The 21,300-nt window shown below is 38.1% G+C and overlaps 2 protein-coding genes across 2 annotated transcripts; both read left to right on the top strand.

The window, feature by feature from the left end:
* Positions 1-1,039: 1,039 nt before the first annotated feature.
* Positions 1,040-7,680, top strand: dpagt1 (dolichyl-phosphate (UDP-N-acetylglucosamine) N-acetylglucosaminephosphotransferase 1 (GlcNAc-1-P transferase)). Its single transcript, XM_041802251.1, has 9 exons — positions 1,040-1,486; positions 1,631-1,751; positions 2,675-2,888; positions 3,726-3,872; positions 4,016-4,100; positions 4,181-4,369; positions 4,488-4,575; positions 6,728-6,883; positions 6,967-7,680. Exons 1-9 carry the CDS (start codon positions 1,320-1,322, stop codon positions 7,030-7,032), a joined length of 1,233 nt encoding a protein of 410 aa, XP_041658185.1. The 5' UTR covers positions 1,040-1,319; the 3' UTR covers positions 7,033-7,680.
* Positions 7,681-11,841: 4,161 nt separating this feature from the next.
* Positions 11,842-20,707, top strand: LOC121518336 (histone H4 transcription factor). The gene is made up of 10 exons (XM_041800583.1): positions 11,842-12,321; positions 14,496-14,722; positions 14,930-15,041; positions 15,194-15,346; positions 15,452-15,529; positions 17,842-17,962; positions 18,064-18,202; positions 19,725-19,849; positions 19,939-20,260; positions 20,510-20,707. The coding sequence occupies exons 1-10, from the start codon at positions 12,162-12,164 to the stop codon at positions 20,681-20,683; spliced, it is 1,611 nt and encodes a 536-aa protein (XP_041656517.1). The 5' UTR covers positions 11,842-12,161; the 3' UTR covers positions 20,684-20,707.
* Positions 20,708-21,300: the final 593 nt, after the last annotated feature.

Here is a 21,300-nt window from a genome sequence, read left to right as displayed (position 1 = left end):
CCTCACTATGCCTAAAAGGTGTGGACTTCATGATTTTTTTCAGTGGATTATTTTCTTATGCCCCTGCCTATGTGCAGGGCCCTAGAGGACAATCAGGGTTGTGTCAATCCTCCTATCCACTATGGTGCAACTTTTGTCCCCTTTTGCATTATTATACTTTTTTTTTTTTTTTACCCAGTCCTATTCATATGGCTTTGTTTATTTATAAATTGCCAGTGTATTTTTTGGTCCTATTGCACTAACCATTTGTTCATCTAGTATCGGTCCATTTTATGTACAATCTCGGTGTTTTTTGCATTAAAGCCATTCTTAACATTAAATTTTGATTCCAATTGTTCACATATTTAACTACCTTTATTGGCCAAATAAGTATTGACAAATAATGGTGTTATTGCCAATTCAGTATGTTGACAAAGGTGCTGGTTTACAAATTGCACAACTATTACACAAGAAAGAAAGAAGACGACCATAATTTCATTTCAACTTTATTTATTTCTAACATGTATAAAAATGAAAAAAATAATAATTTAAAAAGTAAAAAAAACAAACAGAGATAGTCACCATAACAAATACTGTCACCCATGTGTTTGCCAAAAAACACAAAACAAAAAAGATAGACTGTTGACAATATCTTGCATTTGTTGCACATTTACAATATACAATAATTCGAATGAAATTAAAGAAGCTAATTTCGTGTCAACGACAGGAAACAGTTAAAGTCAGGTAAAATGAGCTTCTTGAAAGTTCGTATCCTCAATTTTCTCTAAATAAAGTATTCACGGGTTGTTACGACGGAGCCCAACTGCCTCAAAAATCGAGGATATATAATCATAACTTACAACATGCGACAAATAAAATACACAACATAGTTAGTCTTTTATGTTTGAGGTTGTTACATCGTTTAAACTGGAATAAAAATCTCACTGGAAAACACCCCGGATTTGACGGTTGAATTGATAGAAGCTGCCCCCCACGCCAGTCCGGCAGGTGGCGGTAGCGCACCTCTAAGCTAGTACACTGACCTCTAAATAATGTAAAAGAAGAAGAAGAACTGGCGACAGACGTGTAGTTATTACGGTCAGCACAAATTATGACAATAACGCTGTAGAGAAACACGGTATGGATAACCGCAGAGACCTCTGGGTACGCTATTCTTTGACTTCTGCACTATTGAGATTAATAATGCTCTAGATTAACGATGTGACATGTTTTTACCAACGTGAAGACAGCCAACGCTCGTTCATCGATCGTCCATAGGGGCAACGTCACATTAACTAGAAACGAGATTTGTCTGCACTGTCAGGAACCTCTCCACCAAAATGCATGAAAACATGTCACCTGTACCCGTCCTGCCGCTGGTGATCAACTGCTTCATGTCTGCACTAGGATGTCTGGCCACATTAAAACTCATTCCTGCTTTCAAAGATCACTTCATCTCAGCCAGACTGTACGGAATGGACCTAAACAAAACAGTCAAAAAGGAAGTGTGAGTCACTTTTACATATTTATAATTAGTCAGTATTCCTTCGTGGAAGTTTGTTAATAACCCAGTCTAGTTTTGCATTTAAATACATATTTATCCTGTCCTTGCTCTTACTTTGTTTCTCTTCCTGGTCACCCATTTTTGCAGTCCAGAGTCCCAGGGTGTCATCAGCGGGACGGTCTTCCTCATTATCCTCTTCTGTTTCATCCCAGTGCCTTTCCTCAGCTGCTTCATGGGAGATCAGTGCACAGGATTCCCTCACAATGAAGTACGATTGTCACAATACTAGAATTTAAAACTTGAATACAATACCAGTAAAAGTCAAATGTAATGGCTACAATTTTTGAAAAGATTTCAACAAAAATAGAGCCTCTGGGCACCCAAATATTAGTTCTCAATTTTACACCCAGATTTTAAAAGGCAAACTCCTGCGCAGTCTAAATTATAACTGTAAACAGAGGTGGGAAAAGTACAAGACTTTCTTACTCTAGTAAAAGCAAAGTCACTTCAATTAAAATGTACTAAGTAGAAGTCAAACTACAGGTCTATAAAGTTACTCAAATAGTAAAAGTATTAAATTTAAAGTTTACTTAAAACTCTTGGTACTAAAGAGTGGTACATTGAATTATGATCTTTCATTAATAGCAGTAACAACATGAGAATATGAATCTCCAACCAGGCTCTTCAGATCAGCTGCATTCCTGTCACACCAATGGTGGACACAGAAGGGGACAGGGAAGGCGATCACCCCTGTAGCACCCTAATATTTGGGATTAAAAGGCAGTGAAAGTACCCTCTTGGATGATCTTTTGAAGATAAACATTATAAAATGACCTCCAAGTGGGCAAAATTTGAGAAAATGCCATCTTTGGGGACTTCTTTGTTGGCAAATTATGGAAGACGCCTTGTTTGATGCCCTCAAAGAAGTCCCCAAAGATGGCATTTTCTCTACCGTTTTTTTTTTCTGCCCACAAAATATACTTAACAGTGAAATTACTGATTTTGAAATGCACTACAAAAATACAAGTACACAAAAAAGCTACTCAATTCGAGTAATGTGAGTATCTGTGATTAGTTACTTTTGCCCCTGATTGCAACACTTCAACATGGAAACATTGTTTGTTTGTTTTAGATCTGGAGCCCAGCTCACTGATCTGTGTACCTGATGTTCTTTGTCTTTTGTTTGTACAGTTTGTGCAGCTGATCGGAGCACTTCTGGCCATCTGTTGCATGATCTTCCTGGGCTTTGCTGATGATGTCCTGAACCTGCAGTGGCGACACAAGCTCCTGCTTCCCACTATGGCTTCCTTGCCACTGCTTATGGTCTATTTTACTAACTTTGGCAACACGGTCATTGTGGTTCCCAAGCCCTTTAGAGCCCTGCTTGGGCTACACTTGGATCTGGGTGAGTAAATTTCCATCTTTATGCCAGCCTCTACAATTATTAACAATCTCTGATTTTGAGGCTTATAGCAAATTACCATTTAGGTAATAGGGACTGAACGTAGCTGAAACATAAATCTTCCATGAAAAAAATAAGCTTCTATCGTTTGATGAGAAAAAGAAGCCCCAGAGGCGCAGGTGGTCTAGTGGTGTAAGGCTGCCCAGTGTATGCGGTCGACCCCACTTTGAATCCAGCCTGTAAAAAAAAAAAAAAAGAAGAAGAAACAGAATCCCTACTGTCCCAATTATAATAGAAATTAGCACTGCACAATAAATCACATTTGATTGTTATCCCAATATGAGCATTACAGACAAACCGGTATACATTGCAAGATAGGATTAAAGCAGAGAATAAGCAGCCTTCAACAACATAACGTGAATACACTGGAAAAACTATCCTTAATTCTGGCTTTAAAATCTCTGCAACTAATACAAGACTTAAATTTAAGATGACCCTGTGGCTCAGATCAGGATAATGGGGAAAAAACACTGAAAGCTCTTTAAAATAGACAGAGGAAGTTTGAGGCTTTTCACACACAATGTATCTGTGGCAGCATAGGTTACAGCTACCACTAGCTTTTGGAGTCATTATAGAATATAAATTACCTAATTAAATGTCAAGTGAGGACATCACTTAGTATTAAAAGTAGGTTTGGATTAAATGGAAACTGTGAACTATAGTTTATATTTTTATTTTTATATTAAACCAACCTAATAGAAGCACATGATCATTTTAAGGAGCTGAATGTCACTGCTGTTGCTTTATCATCTTAATGACGTAATTCCCGATCATCTGCAGGCATCCTTTATTATGTTTACATGGGAATGCTTGCTGTTTTCTGCACAAATGCCATCAACATCCTTGCAGGCATCAATGGCATTGAATCAGGTCAAGCTCTGTTCATCTCCGGGTCCATCATCATCTTCAACCTGCTGGAGCTCAGTGGTATGTTTTCTCCTAATTTAAAATGCTAAATGCAACAACTACAGTGCAAGTCATGATTGCATCATTGAATGTTGATGGGTTCATTTTGCTCCTACACTGCTAAAACAAGGTGGAATAGTAACACTTGTTTTCTAATTTACCAGGGGATTACCGTGATGACCATGTTTTCTCCCTTTATTTCATGATACCATTTTTCTTCACAACATTAGCACTTTTTTACCACAACTGGTGAGTTAAACCTAACGCCTGAGGTAGTTTAATGGAAAATAGGGGATGCTGCTGTGAGCTTATACTCTGTTTTATCGCAGGTATCCTTCATCTGCTTTTGTGGGAGACACTTTCTGCTACTTTGCCGGGATGACATTCGCTGTAGTCGGCATCCTAGGGCACTTCAGCAAAACGATGCTCCTGTTCTTCATCCCCCAAGTGATAAATTTCATCTACTCGTTGCCTCAGCTATTTCACATCGTCCCCTGTCCCAGGCACCGGCTCCCCAGGTAGGACACTTTGGATATCAAACTTTTGATATCTTTTCATTCATCAATCACGCTAATTATGTTCTCTCGATGGCTGCTTCTTATTCTGTCTTTCTCTCAATGTCACCGCTGAGTACAGGCTGAATCCAGAGACAGGAAAACTGTGGATGAGCTACTCTAAATTCAAAAGAAAGGACCTTTCTAAATTAGGACAGCTCATTCTGAAGGTAAAAGCTTTGCTGATCATTTCACCGTTTCTCAAATCAGAAAAGGATTTTAAAAGCCTCACATTTAGCTGAAGCTCGTAGAATTGGTCTTTTATTTCCTTCATGTCTGGACAACAGTAATAAACTGGAATGTATTCATGTTGCCACATTAGATATGCCATTACATTTTTGAAGATGTCTTTTGTTGTCCCATTTAAATGTTACATTCTGTTTTCTTTTAAAGGGAACGTATAATTAAAAACACAATTTTTAGTATTTTTGCACCTAAATTTAGTTATCCAGAGTTTCAGTGGACCTCCTATCACTGAAAAAACAAATCTGACTGTCTATTCAGAATCTTCTTTCTTTGTGTCATCAAAATGAGTGTAATTTTGATATCACCAGCCTTGGTATCTCTACCCTTGAAGATGGAAACACATACAATAGTTGTATTCATGTAGGCACATCCCATGGCAAAAAGGGGTGTGGTGAGACGGAGCTCATTATCATTTAAAGAGGCACACACCAAATCAAGCGTAAGAAAAAAAAAGGCTGTCCAGATCTGGTTTATACAGGGTCAAAAACCTCCTCTGGTGTTTGATTCATGTTATATTTTTAACAAAATACAGCGCAGAAGTGTCATTAAGACAAGTGGTTCTCATCCAGTTGGTTGCAGAGCTGTTTTAAGTGGGTCTTGAATTTGTGCCTGGAAAAAAATGTGCCAGAGTTTCTAGGATGTTTGGAAGTTCTAAGCAAACATATTTTCATGTGTTTTAATTTACTCTTGTTTTTTTTTCCTGGGCAAGAAGTAAATTGTGGTTGATCTCTTGAGATTTTGACTTATTTGTACTGTGATCTTGGATTGAAATATCTTGAAGAAAGCTGTTTCTCCTATAATAATGTCTTCATTTCTCAAGATCTTAAAAAACCCAACCCAAATCTACATTATCACAGCAAACCAGAGGGAAATAACAGGCTTTCATGCATGTCCTGACAAAATTTTGTCCAGTCTCTTTGTTCAGTCACATGTTTTATAACATATAGGGTCTGAACTGCATCATTTTTCATTAAATTAAATTTAGTGGTTGAAAATTTGAAGATAAAATTTGTATTAATTGATTTAGACCAAGTAGCTTGTGTTCAAAAGTATAAAAGGGGTGGGGAATTCTTAAAGTATTTTTTATGTGCAGTTCAGAAATACGTTAATGCTTGTATTCACTGTTAGATGTTGTGTCTTGAATGTGACTGTAGCCTTCATTCATGGCCCATGATAACTATAATATCACAATACAGCGGTTCAGGGATAATTCATAAATAGCAATACATCAATATAAGGATACAGCACAATTTTGGATCAACTGAAGAATAAAAAATGTATCTAAAAAAGAATTAAAAGGGCAGAATTACTGAAAATATTTCCTGCAACTTAGTGTCACTTTAAGTTCCTCTCATGTGTCATTGTTGAACTTTCACTGTTAGACCTCCTGCTGTCTTCTTCCTCATCTTCCATCATTTATGTTGGAAGAATCTCTGTAAAGGGTTATGAAGATTTTAAGTTAAGTTTATTTATCAAGGGACAGTGTGCAAAAACATTAATTCACTCATACATAGTAAATGGGGAAAAATGGTTGCACCAGATGTAGAGAGGCACTAATTTTCACCTGTAGTCCTACACAGAACTGATGCAAGACACGCATAGATTTTCCACATAGCAAGGACAATACATCTGACAAGATACAGTACATAAAATACATCACAAAGTACATGAAATATCTTTTATTGCAAGTAGTGATACAGTGAGTCAGACTGGAAATCTGTTTTTATGGCCTATTTTCTTAAATTAAATGAAGACATTTCAGTTATTGTATCTCACGCACTAGAACAACATTTATACCCGTATCAGTATTTTAGCATAACCTGTTTGAAACACAGACACGTCTTCCCCTGATTTAACTCATTTCCCCCTAACAACCGACTGGATATTTGGACACTATAATCATTTTTGATGAGTGCTATAACTGTTTTGACGGCTCAAAAAATGGAGGCATAGGCAGCAAATTCGCCTCTCAGTCTGGTGAAAAAGTGTGCATGTTCAAAACTGACCAAACATGCATGAGGCAGACCAGAGGCTGTTCTCCAGCTTTAACAAAATATTGCTTTCATTCCTCAACAGGTGGCCAGCTTATTGAAGCTGCTTGAGTTGCGAAGCGCCCAGGAGGGAGATGATGAGTTTATTGAGTGCAACAACATGACTTTAATAAATCTGGTTCTGAAATTACTCGGTCCCACACATGAGAGAAACCTCACAGTCATCATGCTCATCATCCAGGTATTTCACAGCACTAAACCCAGTCTGATTTGATGGCAAGATATTGAATTTTTACTGGATGCTCGTTCTTGTCTCTCTCTCAGGTGATGGGCAGCGCAGTGGCTTTTGGGATCCGTTATCATTTGGTGCGTCTCTTCTACGACGTCTAGACATCTCTCCAGGAGAGAGGACAGAATCCTGACTGAAAAAATAAGATTTTTGTTATGAAACTACTTTATAGGCTCATGTCTCACCTGCCTTTTAATAGATTTCATTACCTCACTGTTACTTTCTGCCTCAGACTCAACCTGCAGTAAAGACCCAGAGCGAGGTTCAAGGCTATATTTCACTTTGTACAATCTTTTCATTGATATGCATGAACAACCGAGGATCATAATTCAACAGAAGAAATGTTTGCTAGTCTTCTGGTTTTAGTGACTACAAATGAAACATGAAACTGTGGCCAAGCCTTTTTATATTCCCCTCTGAAAGTATATTTTCATACTTTTTTTTGAAAGGAAAGTGAGCAAGTTGGGATGAGTTTAGGTTCTCTGAGATGCCAGAATCAGTGGCTAACTTAATCATGGCTTACTGCTATTTAATTCTTAATATTTGATAACTGGATGTGGAAGTACTCCTGCTTGGATGTGATGTTTTAACTAAAATGGCTTCCAGAAAATGTTCCCACTTGCACTTCACTCTGCATAGCTTTCAATACATACAGCATGTTTGGGGAGGTTTCAGTTTTTCTTTTCTTTGGATATAAACTTTCCCTTTTTTTTTTTTTTTTTTTTTTTTTTTAAACCTCTGAACAAACGCACATAAAATGGTGATTGTGAAGAAAAAAGGAAAAGGTTAAGACAAATATAAGGAGATACTGTAGTTTGGGTAAACAAAGGAGATGTTAGCAAAGGTAAGTAAGATGATGGTTGGAAAAAGTTACTTAAGGTCTTTAGAGGGAGAAGTTTGTTGTGGCCATAATAATTAGAATTGATTGTTGATACCATTTTTGGTATTATTGGATACATATCTGTATTTCTATGACTGGTGTGCAAATTTCCTCCTCAAGAGTTCAGTTTAAATCAATGTGAAGCAAACAGGCACTGTACTATTACTGTAAAGGAATGTAATGAAAAGTAATAAAGATTACTGCTGAGATGAAAGACTCAATTTGAGGAATAAAGCTGAGCAATTGTAATATAAATTTGTTCCGTTGTTATGACTTACTGTGGTTGATGATGAAGTCAGATTCTGTAACTGGAGGAAGGCATACAAAATAAATGTATTAGACTAAGCTAAGTCATTTAATCACAGAAATGCTGAACCATTTATAGTCCTAATTTAATTTGGAGTGTCATCCTTACCTGGGTCTTAAAAATATTTAAATCTCATACACAAAGACAATGCCAAACAAGCTCAATAATAAAAATACATAATAGTATTATGATAATACAGTAGAAATAAGAGGGCAGAATATTTCAATTATTATCATTTGGTTTTGGTTATCATTGGATTTTTGGCATCAGGTTTGAATCTCACAACAAATGATATTCATGCCAAAAATTTTAGATATATTACTAAAATCAAAGAACTGGTGGCAACACTAAAGGGAACTATATTGACTTATGTTAAATCAAAAAGTAGTATATTGATATTTTTTAGTTTCAGCTCCAATATTACAGCATTCACTGGGCTTTAGTATTAAAGATGATTCAACATATTTCATTCAAATACACTCACTGCTGTGAAAAAGCATTTCCTCCTCCTGATTTCTTTCATTTTTTTTTGGCATATTTGTCACACTTGAACCTTTCAGATCGTCAGTTTTCAAAATTAGACAAAGATAACCAAAGTTATTGCAATATGCTGTTTTTAAATGTTTTCATTTATTAAGGAAACAAAAATATCCAAACGTACCTGGCCTTATGTAAAAGAGTAATTATTCTCTAAACTTAATGAACTGGTTGTGCCAACCTTGGAAGCAACAGCTGGAATTAAGTGTCTGTGGTAACGGGCGATGAGCCTTTCTCATTGCTGTAGAGGAATTTTGGTCCACTCTTTTTTTTGTTTAAATTCATCCAAAGCGGAGCGTTTTCCAGCATAAACAGCCTGTTAAAGGACATACCACAGCATCTTGACCAGATTTAAGGCCAGACTTTGACTAGGCCACTCCAAAACCTTCATTTTTTTTTTCAAGCCATTCAGAGATGGAGTTACTGGTGTGTTTCAGAACATTTTCCTGCTTCAAAACTTAAATGTGCTTGAGCTTGAGGTCACACACTGATAGCCTGACATTCTCCTCCAGGATTTTCTGTTAGAGAGCAGAATTCCTGGTTCCATCAATTACTGCAAGTGGTCCAGGTCCTGAAGCAGTAAAGCAGCCCCAGACCATCACACTACCACCACCATGTTTCCTGTTGATATGATGTTCTTTTTATGAAATACTGTGTTAGTTTTACTTCAGATCTAACAGGACACGCACCTTCCAAAAAGTTTGATTTTTGTCTTGACAGTCCACAGAATATTTTTTCTTGGGAATCATCAAGATGTATTTTTTGGCAAATGTGCAATAAACCTTTGTGAACCCTTCTTATGGTTGAGTCATGAACACTGACCTTAACTTAGTCCAGTGAGGCCTGCAGGTCTTTAGATGTTGTTCTGGGTTCTTCTGTTCCCTCCTGGATGAGTCGTTCATGCGCTCTTGGAGTTATTTTGGTGGGCAGGCCACTTCTGGTAAGGGTCACCACTGTTCCCAGTTTTCTCTATTTGTGGATAATGGCTCTCACTGTGGTTCATTGAGTCCTAAAGCCACAGAACTGACTTTGTAACCCTTTGTAGACTGATAAATAATGGCTTTGTTTCTCATTTGTTCTTGAATTTCTTTAGATCTCAACATGATGTGTTGCTTTTTGAGCCTACTTCATTTTGCCAGACAGGTTCTGTTTAAGAGATGTATTCATTGAACAGCTCTGGCAGTAATCAGACCTGGGGTGGCTAGTGAAATTATTTTCCAAATATATATATACAGTGCTTAACAAATTTATAAGACCACACCCAAAGTAAGGTTTATGCCACAGCTGCCCTAAATTAATAGCACTGGTAATTACCAAAATCATTTTTATGTTTCTGCAATGGTTAATACACCAATATGTAGAAGCTCTTTAACCCGAATGATATTTTTAATGCTAAAATATAATTATTATTGTCATCCACGAATTTTCAAATTTACTGATTTACAAAGAAACCCCTGAAAAAATAGTAAAGCACATTATCATTTCTTGATTAATATGTCAAATTATAGTTATTTACTTGCGTTCCTGAACAGAAAAATTAGTTTTAGTGGTTGAATGTTATGCTTGATTCATTTCTGACTTCTCAAAGAAGCTCAGTGAGCCGGCTAAAATTTGGGTATAAAAAGGTGAACTCAGTTTGAAATTCCTCATTCCTGTTCAAAATGGTAAAACGTGGAGAGCTCACTGAAAATGAAGAGTCCACATTAAAGCACTTCATGATGCTGGATGGTCTCTGAGACAAATAGGGAAAGACATAAAGTGTTCTCACAGTGTGGTCAAGTATGCTTTGGAGTCAATTGCTCAGACTGGTACTTACAAAATGCGCCAAGGAAGAGGCAGGAAAGAAAAGTTAGCTGAAGCAGATGTCAGATACTTCAAGATTTCAAGTACTGGAGACAGAAGGAAGACCACTGCTGATCTTCAGGCAGAGATGAATGCTTCTAGATCAGAGTCTGAGAAAGTCTCTAGAATGACCATAAGCAGACGACTGACGGAACAAGGCTAAAAGGAAGAATAGCTGCTAAGAAGCCATTATTGAGGCCTGCAAACATCCAGAAATGCCTCAGATTTGCCAGGGAGCACAAACACTGGACTGTTGATGACTGGAAGAAGGTACTCTGGACGGACCAGTCCAAGTTTGTACTCTTCGGTCAGCATTGTTGTGTTTATGTCCGCAGAAAAGCTGGAGAAGGTTTTGATGCCAGATGCATTGTAACCACAGTGAAACACGGTGGAGATTCCATTATGGTATCGGGTTCCATTTGTGGATACTGGAACTGATGGACTGGCCAAGTCAAAGCCCAGATTTGAATCCTATTGAACAAATTTGGGATTTAGTAGATTTAAAGATTGATTGCAAAAAAGTTTAATCTAAAGCAAGTCTGTGAACAGCTATAAACTATTTGGAACTCAGTAACAAAAGAGACTGTGGAAAAGTACATAAAAACAATGCCAGCAAGAATGAAAGCTGTTATCAAGGCCAAAGGAGGTCATACAAAACATTAGGTTTTTTAGTTATTATGTGTGAAAAAGGACTATTTAGTTGTTTCAGTTTGTTATTTGCCAAATAAATAACAATAACATTTTTACTTTTAAACAAGTTTTTGAAAGATTTCTAAGCTATTTATGTTTTCTTGTTTTTATGACAGGTGGTCTAATGAATTTGTTAAGCACTATATATATATATATGTATATATATATATATATGTATATTTTACCCCCTGTTTAAATCCTGATTTATTGGTAGTTGGAAAAAAGTAATCATAGCTACTTTACCGGATGTAACCCAAATTCAAATGTTAAGCTGTAAATTGTAATTAAACGTTTTTGGAATATAAAAGAGTATTCGTTTATTTCTTTAAATCCTCGCTTAACCTAATAATGAACAGCCCAATGGTGCCAAAATACATACAACAATAAAACAGGCAGATAGGACCAAGTCAACAAGGGAGCTTAAGAAAGCAATAATTAAAGGAGAAAATGTTTTGGTAGTTCAAATTAATCATGTCGTTAGTCAAACATTTCAAATTTGTTCTACAGAACGATACAGTCATGATTTATTTTTTTATTTTTTTAAAGGAGGAAATGAGGTCGACAGGTGATTTTTGTGTAGAATGTATCTAACATCCGGAACCATCATAAAGAGAACATGTTTTTGGGGAGGCATTTTATCCGCTGGACCGGAGCACAATTCGTTTGTTTCAAAGAACCGCGATAACTTAACTGTTTACATTTTTTACGTTTCGGGCCAGCTCTTGGTTTAAATTTCAGCCCTTGTTGAAGTTCTTATTTATTTGAGTGGGTATCTGAGGGGGGTTGTTTGTTATAGTTTAATAATCACGTTTCTAAAGCTCGTAAACACTTATAAATATTTTAGAGACAGTGGTGACGGTTACCAGTCGGTCGGAGTTAGCTAGCTTATATGTTGTGATGGTCAATACTCAGTGACCGTCGTAGTTGTAGTTTGTAGGAAAATACGCTACATTAAACCTACCTCAATCACAGAAATGCCTGCAAACAAACGGATACAGAAGAAAGCACTTAAACTGGTGTGTGAATGGGGTTCATGTAAGGAGACATTTACTCAGATGGATAACTTCTGCAAGCATGCAGAGGGTCACCTTAATGCGTTAAACGATGAAGAGGAAGACCAAGACGATGTAGAAGGTAAAGTCTTATGTTTTCATTCAATTTAACTGGCTCTATATGTGCTTAAAGCCTCTATTTGGAGCACATGCCTGTTAAAATCCCAGCATACTGTAGATATTGTGTGAGTGAAGGCCAAAATCGGCGTCACGGTGATGTTTCATTTAATTTGTTGTACAAGCTAACATAACTCACATTGTAGAAGTTGCGTAATAGCTGGGTGATGTTCTGAAATGTTGATCACCCACATAAAGTGGCACGCTGGTGTAATGGCATAAAAAGTGACCGTGTTGACTGGTGACTCTCAGATGACTATGTTATGAATGATGAATGTTGTTGTCGGGATTTCAACTGTTGTTAAAGACGGAAAGTATCCTAAAGAATGCATCCTTTAGTGAAGACATTTCTGATGAATACTTAGTATACTAAGTATACTAAACGAAATATGATATGGGAGAGGTAAAGTGCGCGCAAAAGATCAGTGATAAATCCAGAGAACTACATATTTCATTTCTTAGGATGACTCCCCTACGAGGTAAACCAAATCTTCAAACCATATTGCAGATGGGATATTGCAGAATGGGAATAGAAAAAAAATGGCAGTAGTTATTGATTTATTTTTAAATGACTTACTTGCCAACTTCCAAAAGCTCAGTGAAAAATGCAACCTTCATAACCAAATTAATTTAATTTTCCTGCAAGTAAGATGGTAGAAAAGAGAAAACACAAAGGATATTTTCCATGTATACCTAAAGAGAATCCCTTTGAAACATGCCTCTATAGATTATGATATTCATGGTATCATTGGTGGAAAATTTCCCAGCCATGATGTGACATCTTTTAAAAGAAAATGGGAGACTTAGGTTATGATAACGATAAAGAAGATTGGTGAAAATTATGGGGGCAATCACAAACTGTGTTAGTATCTACAAAACAGACAAATTCAGCTCAATATACTTAACAGAACATATTATACCCCATACACACTAAATAAAAGTGATAACACCATATCTTCATAAAATTCAAAGGAGATCGTATTCACATCTTGGAGCTGTCCTGTGATAGAAACATTCTGGAAACACAATAGCACTAACCTCAAAGATAATTAACTACAGTATCAAGCAAGACCCTGAAATATGGATACTGGGAGAAAAATATAAAAATTAAAACAATTTACATTACATGCTATTCACCAATTGGAAATCTAAAGACTCACCATCAACAAGGCATTGGATAAATGAACTGGCATGTCACTGCACTCCTGATAAGATATTATATAATAAAAAGAGAAAACCTGAAACCTTTAATAAAATCTGGGTCCACATCTGGGTCTCAGTCCACGGCTCCTCTTGGACCAGCTCAAAGTTAAAAGTGGCCCGGATGACACCGACATTGCCTCCAGCATTAATTATTTCCTGCTAACTGTCATTTCTGCTTTGGAGTGACAAAAAAAAGACAGCACCTCCAACAAAATTCCCACCATGCATGAAAATGTATACATTTACATGCAAAATTCCACGTAGGCCTCTTCAACTAACTTTAGTATGGAATCCTTAAGATCTGTTTCATTTCTTATATTGATGATTGGCATATAGAAAATAATAACTAATGAGGCATTAGTTCGGACACTTACCATTTTGAACATTTGTTGTAATTATGACAACCACATTCCACTGCCAGTTAACACATTTACAAGAGAAAAGATATTGGTTTAGATAAATATCAGGCTCAGATATGCATAATAAACAATAGTGAAGAGATATCTGTCACAATGATGTGAAAGAACCTGGGGAATGAAAGGAGGGTGCAGTGGCACTGACAATGAGTCTGAAGGGGTCACAAGGTGAGTTTTCATTGTATAGCAGCCTCATCCAAGTAGTAAGCAACCAAATATTGCAAGTCACACATCTAGCTAATAGTTAATGGGTCTTGAAATCCCTGTAAATTATTTTGGCCTAAGTCAAGTCAGTGAAGGGAAGAACTGGAACCATAGCCACTATTTTTGAGCCCACTGGTCTTTGTCAGGTGATGATTTTCATCACCAACACCCGGCGAAGATCATTCGGTTTAAATTTAATACATTTTCTTGGTGCACTGAGCAAGTTTTCAGGCTTTTTTTAAATTGCCCAGATTCAAATACATTACCTGCCCACGGAACGCTGATGTCTTGCATGTATCTTTTTTTGTGTGTTCAGGGGAGAGAAACTGTCTTTGGAGAGAATGTGGCTTCTGCTCCATAGAGGGTCCTGAAGAGTTACGAAGACATCTTTTCTTCCACTGTTATCACACAAAGCTGAAACAGTTGGGTCAGCGTATACTCAGTGCCCAACCAGAGCTTGGCACCTGTTCCATTGGGTACCAAAACTGCAACATCATCCCTGAAATCCCAGATAATTTCATCTGTCTGTGGGAAGATTGTGAGGTAGGCTGTTAGAGCAAGGTAAAATAGCTTAAACGTACTGTATTTTGTGTGTTTAAGGAGTTACTTACATAAAGGTGTCTGTTAAGTATGAAAGCTGTGGTACTCTGTTCATGTTTGGCCAATTAGAGTTTACCATGAAGGAAAAAAAGACTTTTCCCTGCAGCTTTTGAGTCTTTAAACATGTTTTCTGTGCATCTTTGTCAACAGCAACCCCCATATGAAAATCCAGAGTGGTTTTACCGCCATGTGGAGATGCACAGCTTGTGCATAGACATACCAGTGGGAGACTATGAAATCCAGTTGCACTGCAGATGGAAAGGTACACAGTTTATCACGTTTAATCTCAAATAGCTCAGAAATGTCAGTCGGGGTTTTCAGTCTATTTTTCCATCAGAGCCTTTTTCAGAGTACATTTTTGATGTAACAGTGTAGGGTTGTTGAGTACAAACACTGACCCTGTCCCCTCTACAGATTGTGAAGCCACAGCAAAAGGGCGTCCTAAGCTACGAGAGCATTTACGCAGTCACACGCAGGAGAAGATAGTAGCATGTCCAGGCTGTGGGGGGATGTACGCCAACAACACCAAGCTCTTCGACCACATTATTCGACAGAGCGCCATGGAAGGTTAGACAATATCTGTCAGTTTTACTACTGAAAGATAAATAAGACTGTGTGCAACCTTTTTGTCAACAATTTATCATTTTATAATTCCTTTTTTGTGCTCTTCAGGTCAGAGGTTCCAGTGTTCTCACTGCTCCAAACGCTTTGCAACAGAGAGACTCTTGAGAGATCACATGAGAACTCATGGTCAGTCCATCTTTAAGAACCACTTGAGATTGACTTTTTCCTGTCAAGTTGTTTCTGTTCATACCAGCATAAATTAAATGTAATTACTGATACATTGGTATGAAAAGTGAATCCGATATAGTCCTTTTACAAGTTTGTATGTTTAACTTCAACTAAGCCTATGCTTTCCAGAATCCTGAATCTAATGGGAATAACAGAGATATTTGTGGCTACGTTCATGCTACCTGATGCAACAACACTTGAAATTTAGCTCAGGTTCTTCAGTTTCTCTCAGTCTTTTCTGAGACGTTTCTACACCGTGATTGGAGTCCACCCATGCTTAATTGAATTGATTGGATATGAACATGGCCTCAGATAGAAGAAGGGTCCATTCGAATAGTCTATTTTGCTTAGGAAGGTTCCTAACTGAGTGAAACGACCCGGAAGTATTTTATCATCAGCCATGATAAAGGCCATTCAAATTCTCCAACTGAAAAGGAAAGGATCTTTATTATTTCCTTTATTATCTCCTTTAGCCTAGGAAACACTGGACCATCCTTTACCAAACGGGAGATGAAAAGACGACCCACAATTCTTTGCGTAAACTTGATTTAAAGTGATGCACCTGTTGACGGCTCATCAAAACAAGCGATCAATTTGACTGTAACTTTACTCGCCCCGATTTAAACAGTAAAATTTATTGTCAAACTTATAATACATGTGATAAACAGAAGGAAGTAGGGTTAAATAGAGGAATATTACAGACATGAAAACTTTATCATTATGATTACGTTTTCATTTTGTCTCATTTCCATTTTTATCCGAACGGTAACCGTTCAGTCAGTATTTCAAACTGTATTTGTTTCACTATTAGGAAATATTAAAGTAAATGTGATAAAAGTTTGTTAATCAAAACCAATTCAAGCGATAAAGTTGGCATGCTACCATATTGTGATTATTATAGTTATCATAACAAGTAAGACGTGGTTTATAGAGTTTTTCACATAACGAGCTGAAAGAGAGAACCAGAGTAGACCAATGAAATTAAAAGAGATAACAGAATTAAAGAAAAATGGATAGGTAGTGAATAAAACAAAACAGTTTAATATCGTTGTGAAATAAAAGGACTTGAATATTGTTCATTAAGTCTTATTGACTTTGCAGAGAGTTCAGATTAAGAGAAAAGTTTCTGCTGTTTTAGATCTTCACATTCACAGTCCTCGTCCTGGAGGGATTTAGGATATAAAAATCTTAATCAGCTCGTATATATCACCTTGAGGTTTTCATGTTTCATCCGCTGCACAACACGGAGAACGCACCAAGTGGTGGGTGCGAATTTTGTAGTCCATCAATGTTAGATTGTAGTTTTAACACAAGTAACACACGTCACCTCCGTAACATCCGCAGAGGGAAAGTGCATTCGGATTCCCTAATCACCACTGTTCTCCTTTGCTATCCTCTTACTCCCACCTGTCCTTGACCCTGTGACGTTTTTCACTGGGGTTAAGGAAAAGTGGATAGGAAAGGACTTAGGAGGTAATTTTTTTGACTTTTCGAACGGACCCGAAGTCTGGCATAACCAGGACTGTTCCAAGAGCTGGTCCCCTGGCAAATCCAAGTCATCAGGGGGGAAGGTCCTTAGGAAGAGAGGTGATCAAGAACCTGATGGTCATTTTGACTGAGCTCCTGTGTGGAGATGGGACAAAGTTCCAGAAGGATAATCTTCAATGTAGCCCTTCACTGATCTGTGTCTAGACAGAAGCCTCTCCTCAAAAAACGGCTTGGCTTTCACATGACTTTTTTTTTTTGCAAACTCCAAACAGCCTTTCATGTGTTCATCTAGCCACTATGCCATAAAGTCTAGACTGGTGGGCCTCATGGCACCGATCTGGAACTTTGTTCCATCTCCACACAGGATGTCTGAATTATACATAACAATGTATTATGTTAACATAAATATATAAAATTATTACCAGTTATAAACAGGATCATTCAGTAAATCTACCTGTAATGCAGTCATACTCATATTATTTATATATGCAATTAATCATGATTAATTAATTACAAAGCCTGTACGTAATTTGATGAATTTTTAAAACTGTTTTAGATAAGAATTTGAATTCATATTTTTTAATTATTTGAATGTTTCTGCACCCGTGGAAGGATTTCTTGGCTTGACACAAGCATAAGTAACTTTCAGCCTTCATGATGTTTAAATGTAACACATTTCAGTTTTTCAGGGAAGGAGGAAGTTCTGTTGACAATTATCAGCCGTACAGTAGTTTTTAGAAATGTACACTCATCAGTTCTTTGCCCTTTTCTTCCTGAAACAGTCAGCCACTATAAATGCCCACTCTGTGACATGACTGTTCCATCACCCTCTGCACTACGCAACCATATCAAGTTCCGCCACAGCAACGAGCGACCCTACAGCTGTGAATACTGCGAATACAGGTGAGCTACATGCTGAAGCTGCAGCAATGTGGATGCTGATTTAAAAATATACTCCCACGATTGTCTTTTTCAAAATTCTCTTTTTGATTTTATGTCAACAGCTGCAAGAATCTTGTCGACCTACGCAAACACCTGGACACCCACAGCAGCGAGCCGGCCTTCCGCTGTGAGGTTCCTGGCTGTGGATTCACCTCTCGTACACTCATTACCATGAAGATTCACAACAAAAGAGAGCATGAGGTGACAGACAGGATCTTTACACCTGAAGTTTTATTCCCTAAGGGCGCACTCACATTAGGCTATCCGTACTGCGCCTGGGCCCGTTTCAGCCTTAAGCCTGGTACGTTTGGCCAGCGTGAGTACAATTGTTCCGTGTTTAGGCGCGGCACGCTTCTCGGCCCCGGCACGTAAGGACGAGGTGGGCCTAGGCATGGCACAGATGCAATTGAAGGAGCACAAGCGCGGGAATGTGAAGTAACATGAAGTAACAACAGAGGGAGCACAGAGAGCACAGCAGCTGCATGCTAGAGACAACAGTATTTTTTATAGAAAGATAAAGAGAACTATATATTTTGTCTCATTGAATTTCAACAAGTTACAAGGACTTTATAAGAACTGAAGAATTTAACTTCACACAGCTTTACTACGACCTTGTTCTAATGGATCCCAGTCCTGACCACATTTCTGACCAGTTTCGAGCAAAGTCAGGCTTTAACCACTGTGAGAGGATTTTTGGTTTGTGAAATAAAGCTTCTTCCCTTAATTGAGTCACAAACAGCAGCTCACAGGATAACAAACACCTTTCATCCTCCGTGCGTAAAGGAGAGTGCTAAATACACAGACAAGTGTGTGCTGGGGTTAATCACATGGCTGATTTAACCTCTGTTATTATAAAATTAAAATGCCAAACTACCATCAACTGAATTAACCCACCTCTAATTCCATTTCATGTCATCAAGAAGTGAAACTGTGATCTTGATCGCTGATGCTTGGGCAGAACATCTTTTATTAATCCTGAGGCGTATTCACCTCCAGCTCTCATCAGATGATTAAAATTGCTCTCGTCACTGTTAAAAAAATCTTTTATCTGAATATTTAATCCATTCTCTGGACACAGACTGTCCTGTGACATGAGAGCTTGTTTGGTGCAGCACTGAAAGGCATCCAAACGCAGAGAAAAGGCTCAGTTCATGGCGCGTAAAAGAATTCCACAGCGATTCAGATAGTATATTGACAAGCAGAAGAGCGGCTGTAGGGGCTCATACGACTTAAAAAGTCTGGGTTTCATTCATCAGAAGTGCTTGGAACTCTGATCAGGCACCAGATTATATGCTGTGAGCGATAATTCTCCGCTATGAACCGCTTTCTCTCTCTCTCTCTCCCTCCTCACTGTGCTCTGTATACTTAACGTAGCTACTGATCCCAGGTCCGCTGAAATAACTCTGGTGTCAGATCAGATATCGTACAATTTGTTGCTATCTTACAGCCTAAAAAACAACACTTACATATACTGAGTCATCAACACGTAAAAATTCATCAACGGTGGACGCTTTGTGTGATGATGTCGGCGCGTGACGTATCCGTGCCCAGGCCTGGATGCATTGAGCAGTGTGAGTGCGGGCCAAAGGGGGGACAGGGGAGGGGGTCAAATGGGCTTCAGCACGGTTAGAATACGGCACGGTATGGATGGCCTAGTGTGAGTGCGCCCTAAAGGGAGTTAAGCGTTCGTACAAAGTTTAATGTTTCCTCTTTTTGTGATCAGGGGAATTTTGTACCTCGGTACAAGTGTCATGTTTGTGATCAGTGCTTCACTCGAGGAAACAACCTAACTGTCCATCTGCACAAAAAGCACCAGTTCAAATGGCCCTCTGGGCACCCCAGGTTCAGGTAATCCTTTCATTGACTTATCAGTTAGTAATGTTAAAGAGGTGTATAAGAGGTGTGCATCTCTGATGACAGCCTCCTTTCTCTGTCAGGTACAAGAAGCACGAGGACGGTTTCTTCCGGCTACAGTTGATTCGCTATGAGAGCGTGGAGCTGACGGAGCAGCTGATGAGAGAAAGACAAAATAGGCAAGCAGAGGACGATGAGGATGGCGGGCAGGCTGAGGGTCAGGAGATGGAGGTTGGGGACTTGGGTGCAGCTCCTTCAGAGTTACAGGAGGAGCTGAGAGGAGTGCTGCTGGAGGAGCAAAGGACTGAGGATCCATCTGTCAGTGCTGACGAGCGGATGTTGTATGTTCTCACCGGAGGGGAGGACTCTGTGATGCAGGATTCAGCTCAGCAGCAAGGAATGCAGGTGGTTTGACTGCACAGCGGTGCGCAATGCTTTTACACTGATAGAAGGAAAAGTTTTAGAGAATCACATGGAATAGAAATTTTATTTTACATACAAAGAGTCTTACTGAAGTAATGCGTGCTCCATACTGACCTGACTATGAGCCTATATTAGGTAACAAATCTCTTGAATGTTTTGAGTTATATAAAGACATGTGTGCCATATTTAAATCAGTTTTAATTCTTTCATTGTTTCTCATTCTGTAACAAGCGTACACAGTTGGGTACTAATTCTAAACTGCCTGCTGAGTCCAAGTGTATGAGGAAAAAACTGCCACAGCTTTTGAAGGACGATTTCAGTTTCACCAACATGTGGAAAACGGCAAGGAAGGCCTACCTCAGTGAGTGTAAAAGTATTTTGAAGCTTAATTTAAAACTTGAATAAACTTGTTTCACAAAATTCAAATTAGTTTTTTGTGTTTTTAAGATTTGATTAACACCATCTTGAATTCTGATCAAAACTCTGTCTTCTTAAGAAGTCTGTAAGTAAGGAAAGTGCATCTTTCTCATTATTTTCCAATTACCTTCAACAGAAGTTTCCAAACTTTGCCGTGCAAAGTACTCCAGTAGCGGGAGAATATGTTTTTTCAAAACTTCTTCCATTCCTTAATGGCAATTAAACTGATTAGCTATAGTGGTTTATTATCTTCTAAATAAACTGGCATAGAAAAAACATGGATTTTGATTTGTTGATTAATAACATTTAAAAGACAAAGTAAAATGTAATTGTCACAAATAATGCAATGAGTTGACATGTATTACAGCTCCAGCCCCCCTTTCTTCTTGCCTAGTCTTTGTGACCCCCTTAGACTGGGCTCCCCATGTTAAAACCTGATTTAAAGGCCACCCTACGTTGACAGCAACAAGAATTTATGCCTCAATAATGGCGCCCTCTGCTGGATGTTGTTTTACACAAGCAGAACCAACTCTATCCAGCAAGCACACATCAGTCAACAGTTCAGTTTTTTTCTGTCCATAGCACTATTTCATTGTCTCCTGTTG

The sequence above is a fragment of the Cheilinus undulatus genome, linkage group 12 (assembly GCF_018320785.1).
Source record: "Cheilinus undulatus linkage group 12, ASM1832078v1, whole genome shotgun sequence".
NCBI lineage: Eukaryota > Metazoa > Chordata > Actinopteri > Labriformes > Labridae > Cheilinus > Cheilinus undulatus.
This window is presented reverse-complemented; position numbering and strand designations above follow the sequence as displayed.

Coding starts and splice junctions, on each gene's coding strand:
- dpagt1 (XM_041802251.1), top strand. CDS start 1,320: ATGCATGAAAACATGTCACCTGTACCCGTCCTGCCGCTGGTGATCAAC. Junction 3,873..4,015: donor CAACCTGCTGGAGCTCAGTG/GTATGTTTTCTC, acceptor CTAATTTACCAG/GGGATTACCGTGATGACCAT. Junction 6,884..6,966: donor TCATCATGCTCATCATCCAG/GTATTTCACAGC, acceptor TCTCTCTCTCAG/GTGATGGGCAGCGCAGTGGC.
- LOC121518336 (XM_041800583.1), top strand. CDS start 12,162: ATGCCTGCAAACAAACGGATACAGAAGAAAGCACTTAAACTGGTGTGT. Junction 15,042..15,193: donor GTTGCACTGCAGATGGAAAG/GTACACAGTTTA, acceptor TCCCCTCTACAG/ATTGTGAAGCCACAGCAAAA. Junction 19,850..19,938: donor TCTGGGCACCCCAGGTTCAG/GTAATCCTTTCA, acceptor TTTCTCTGTCAG/GTACAAGAAGCACGAGGACG.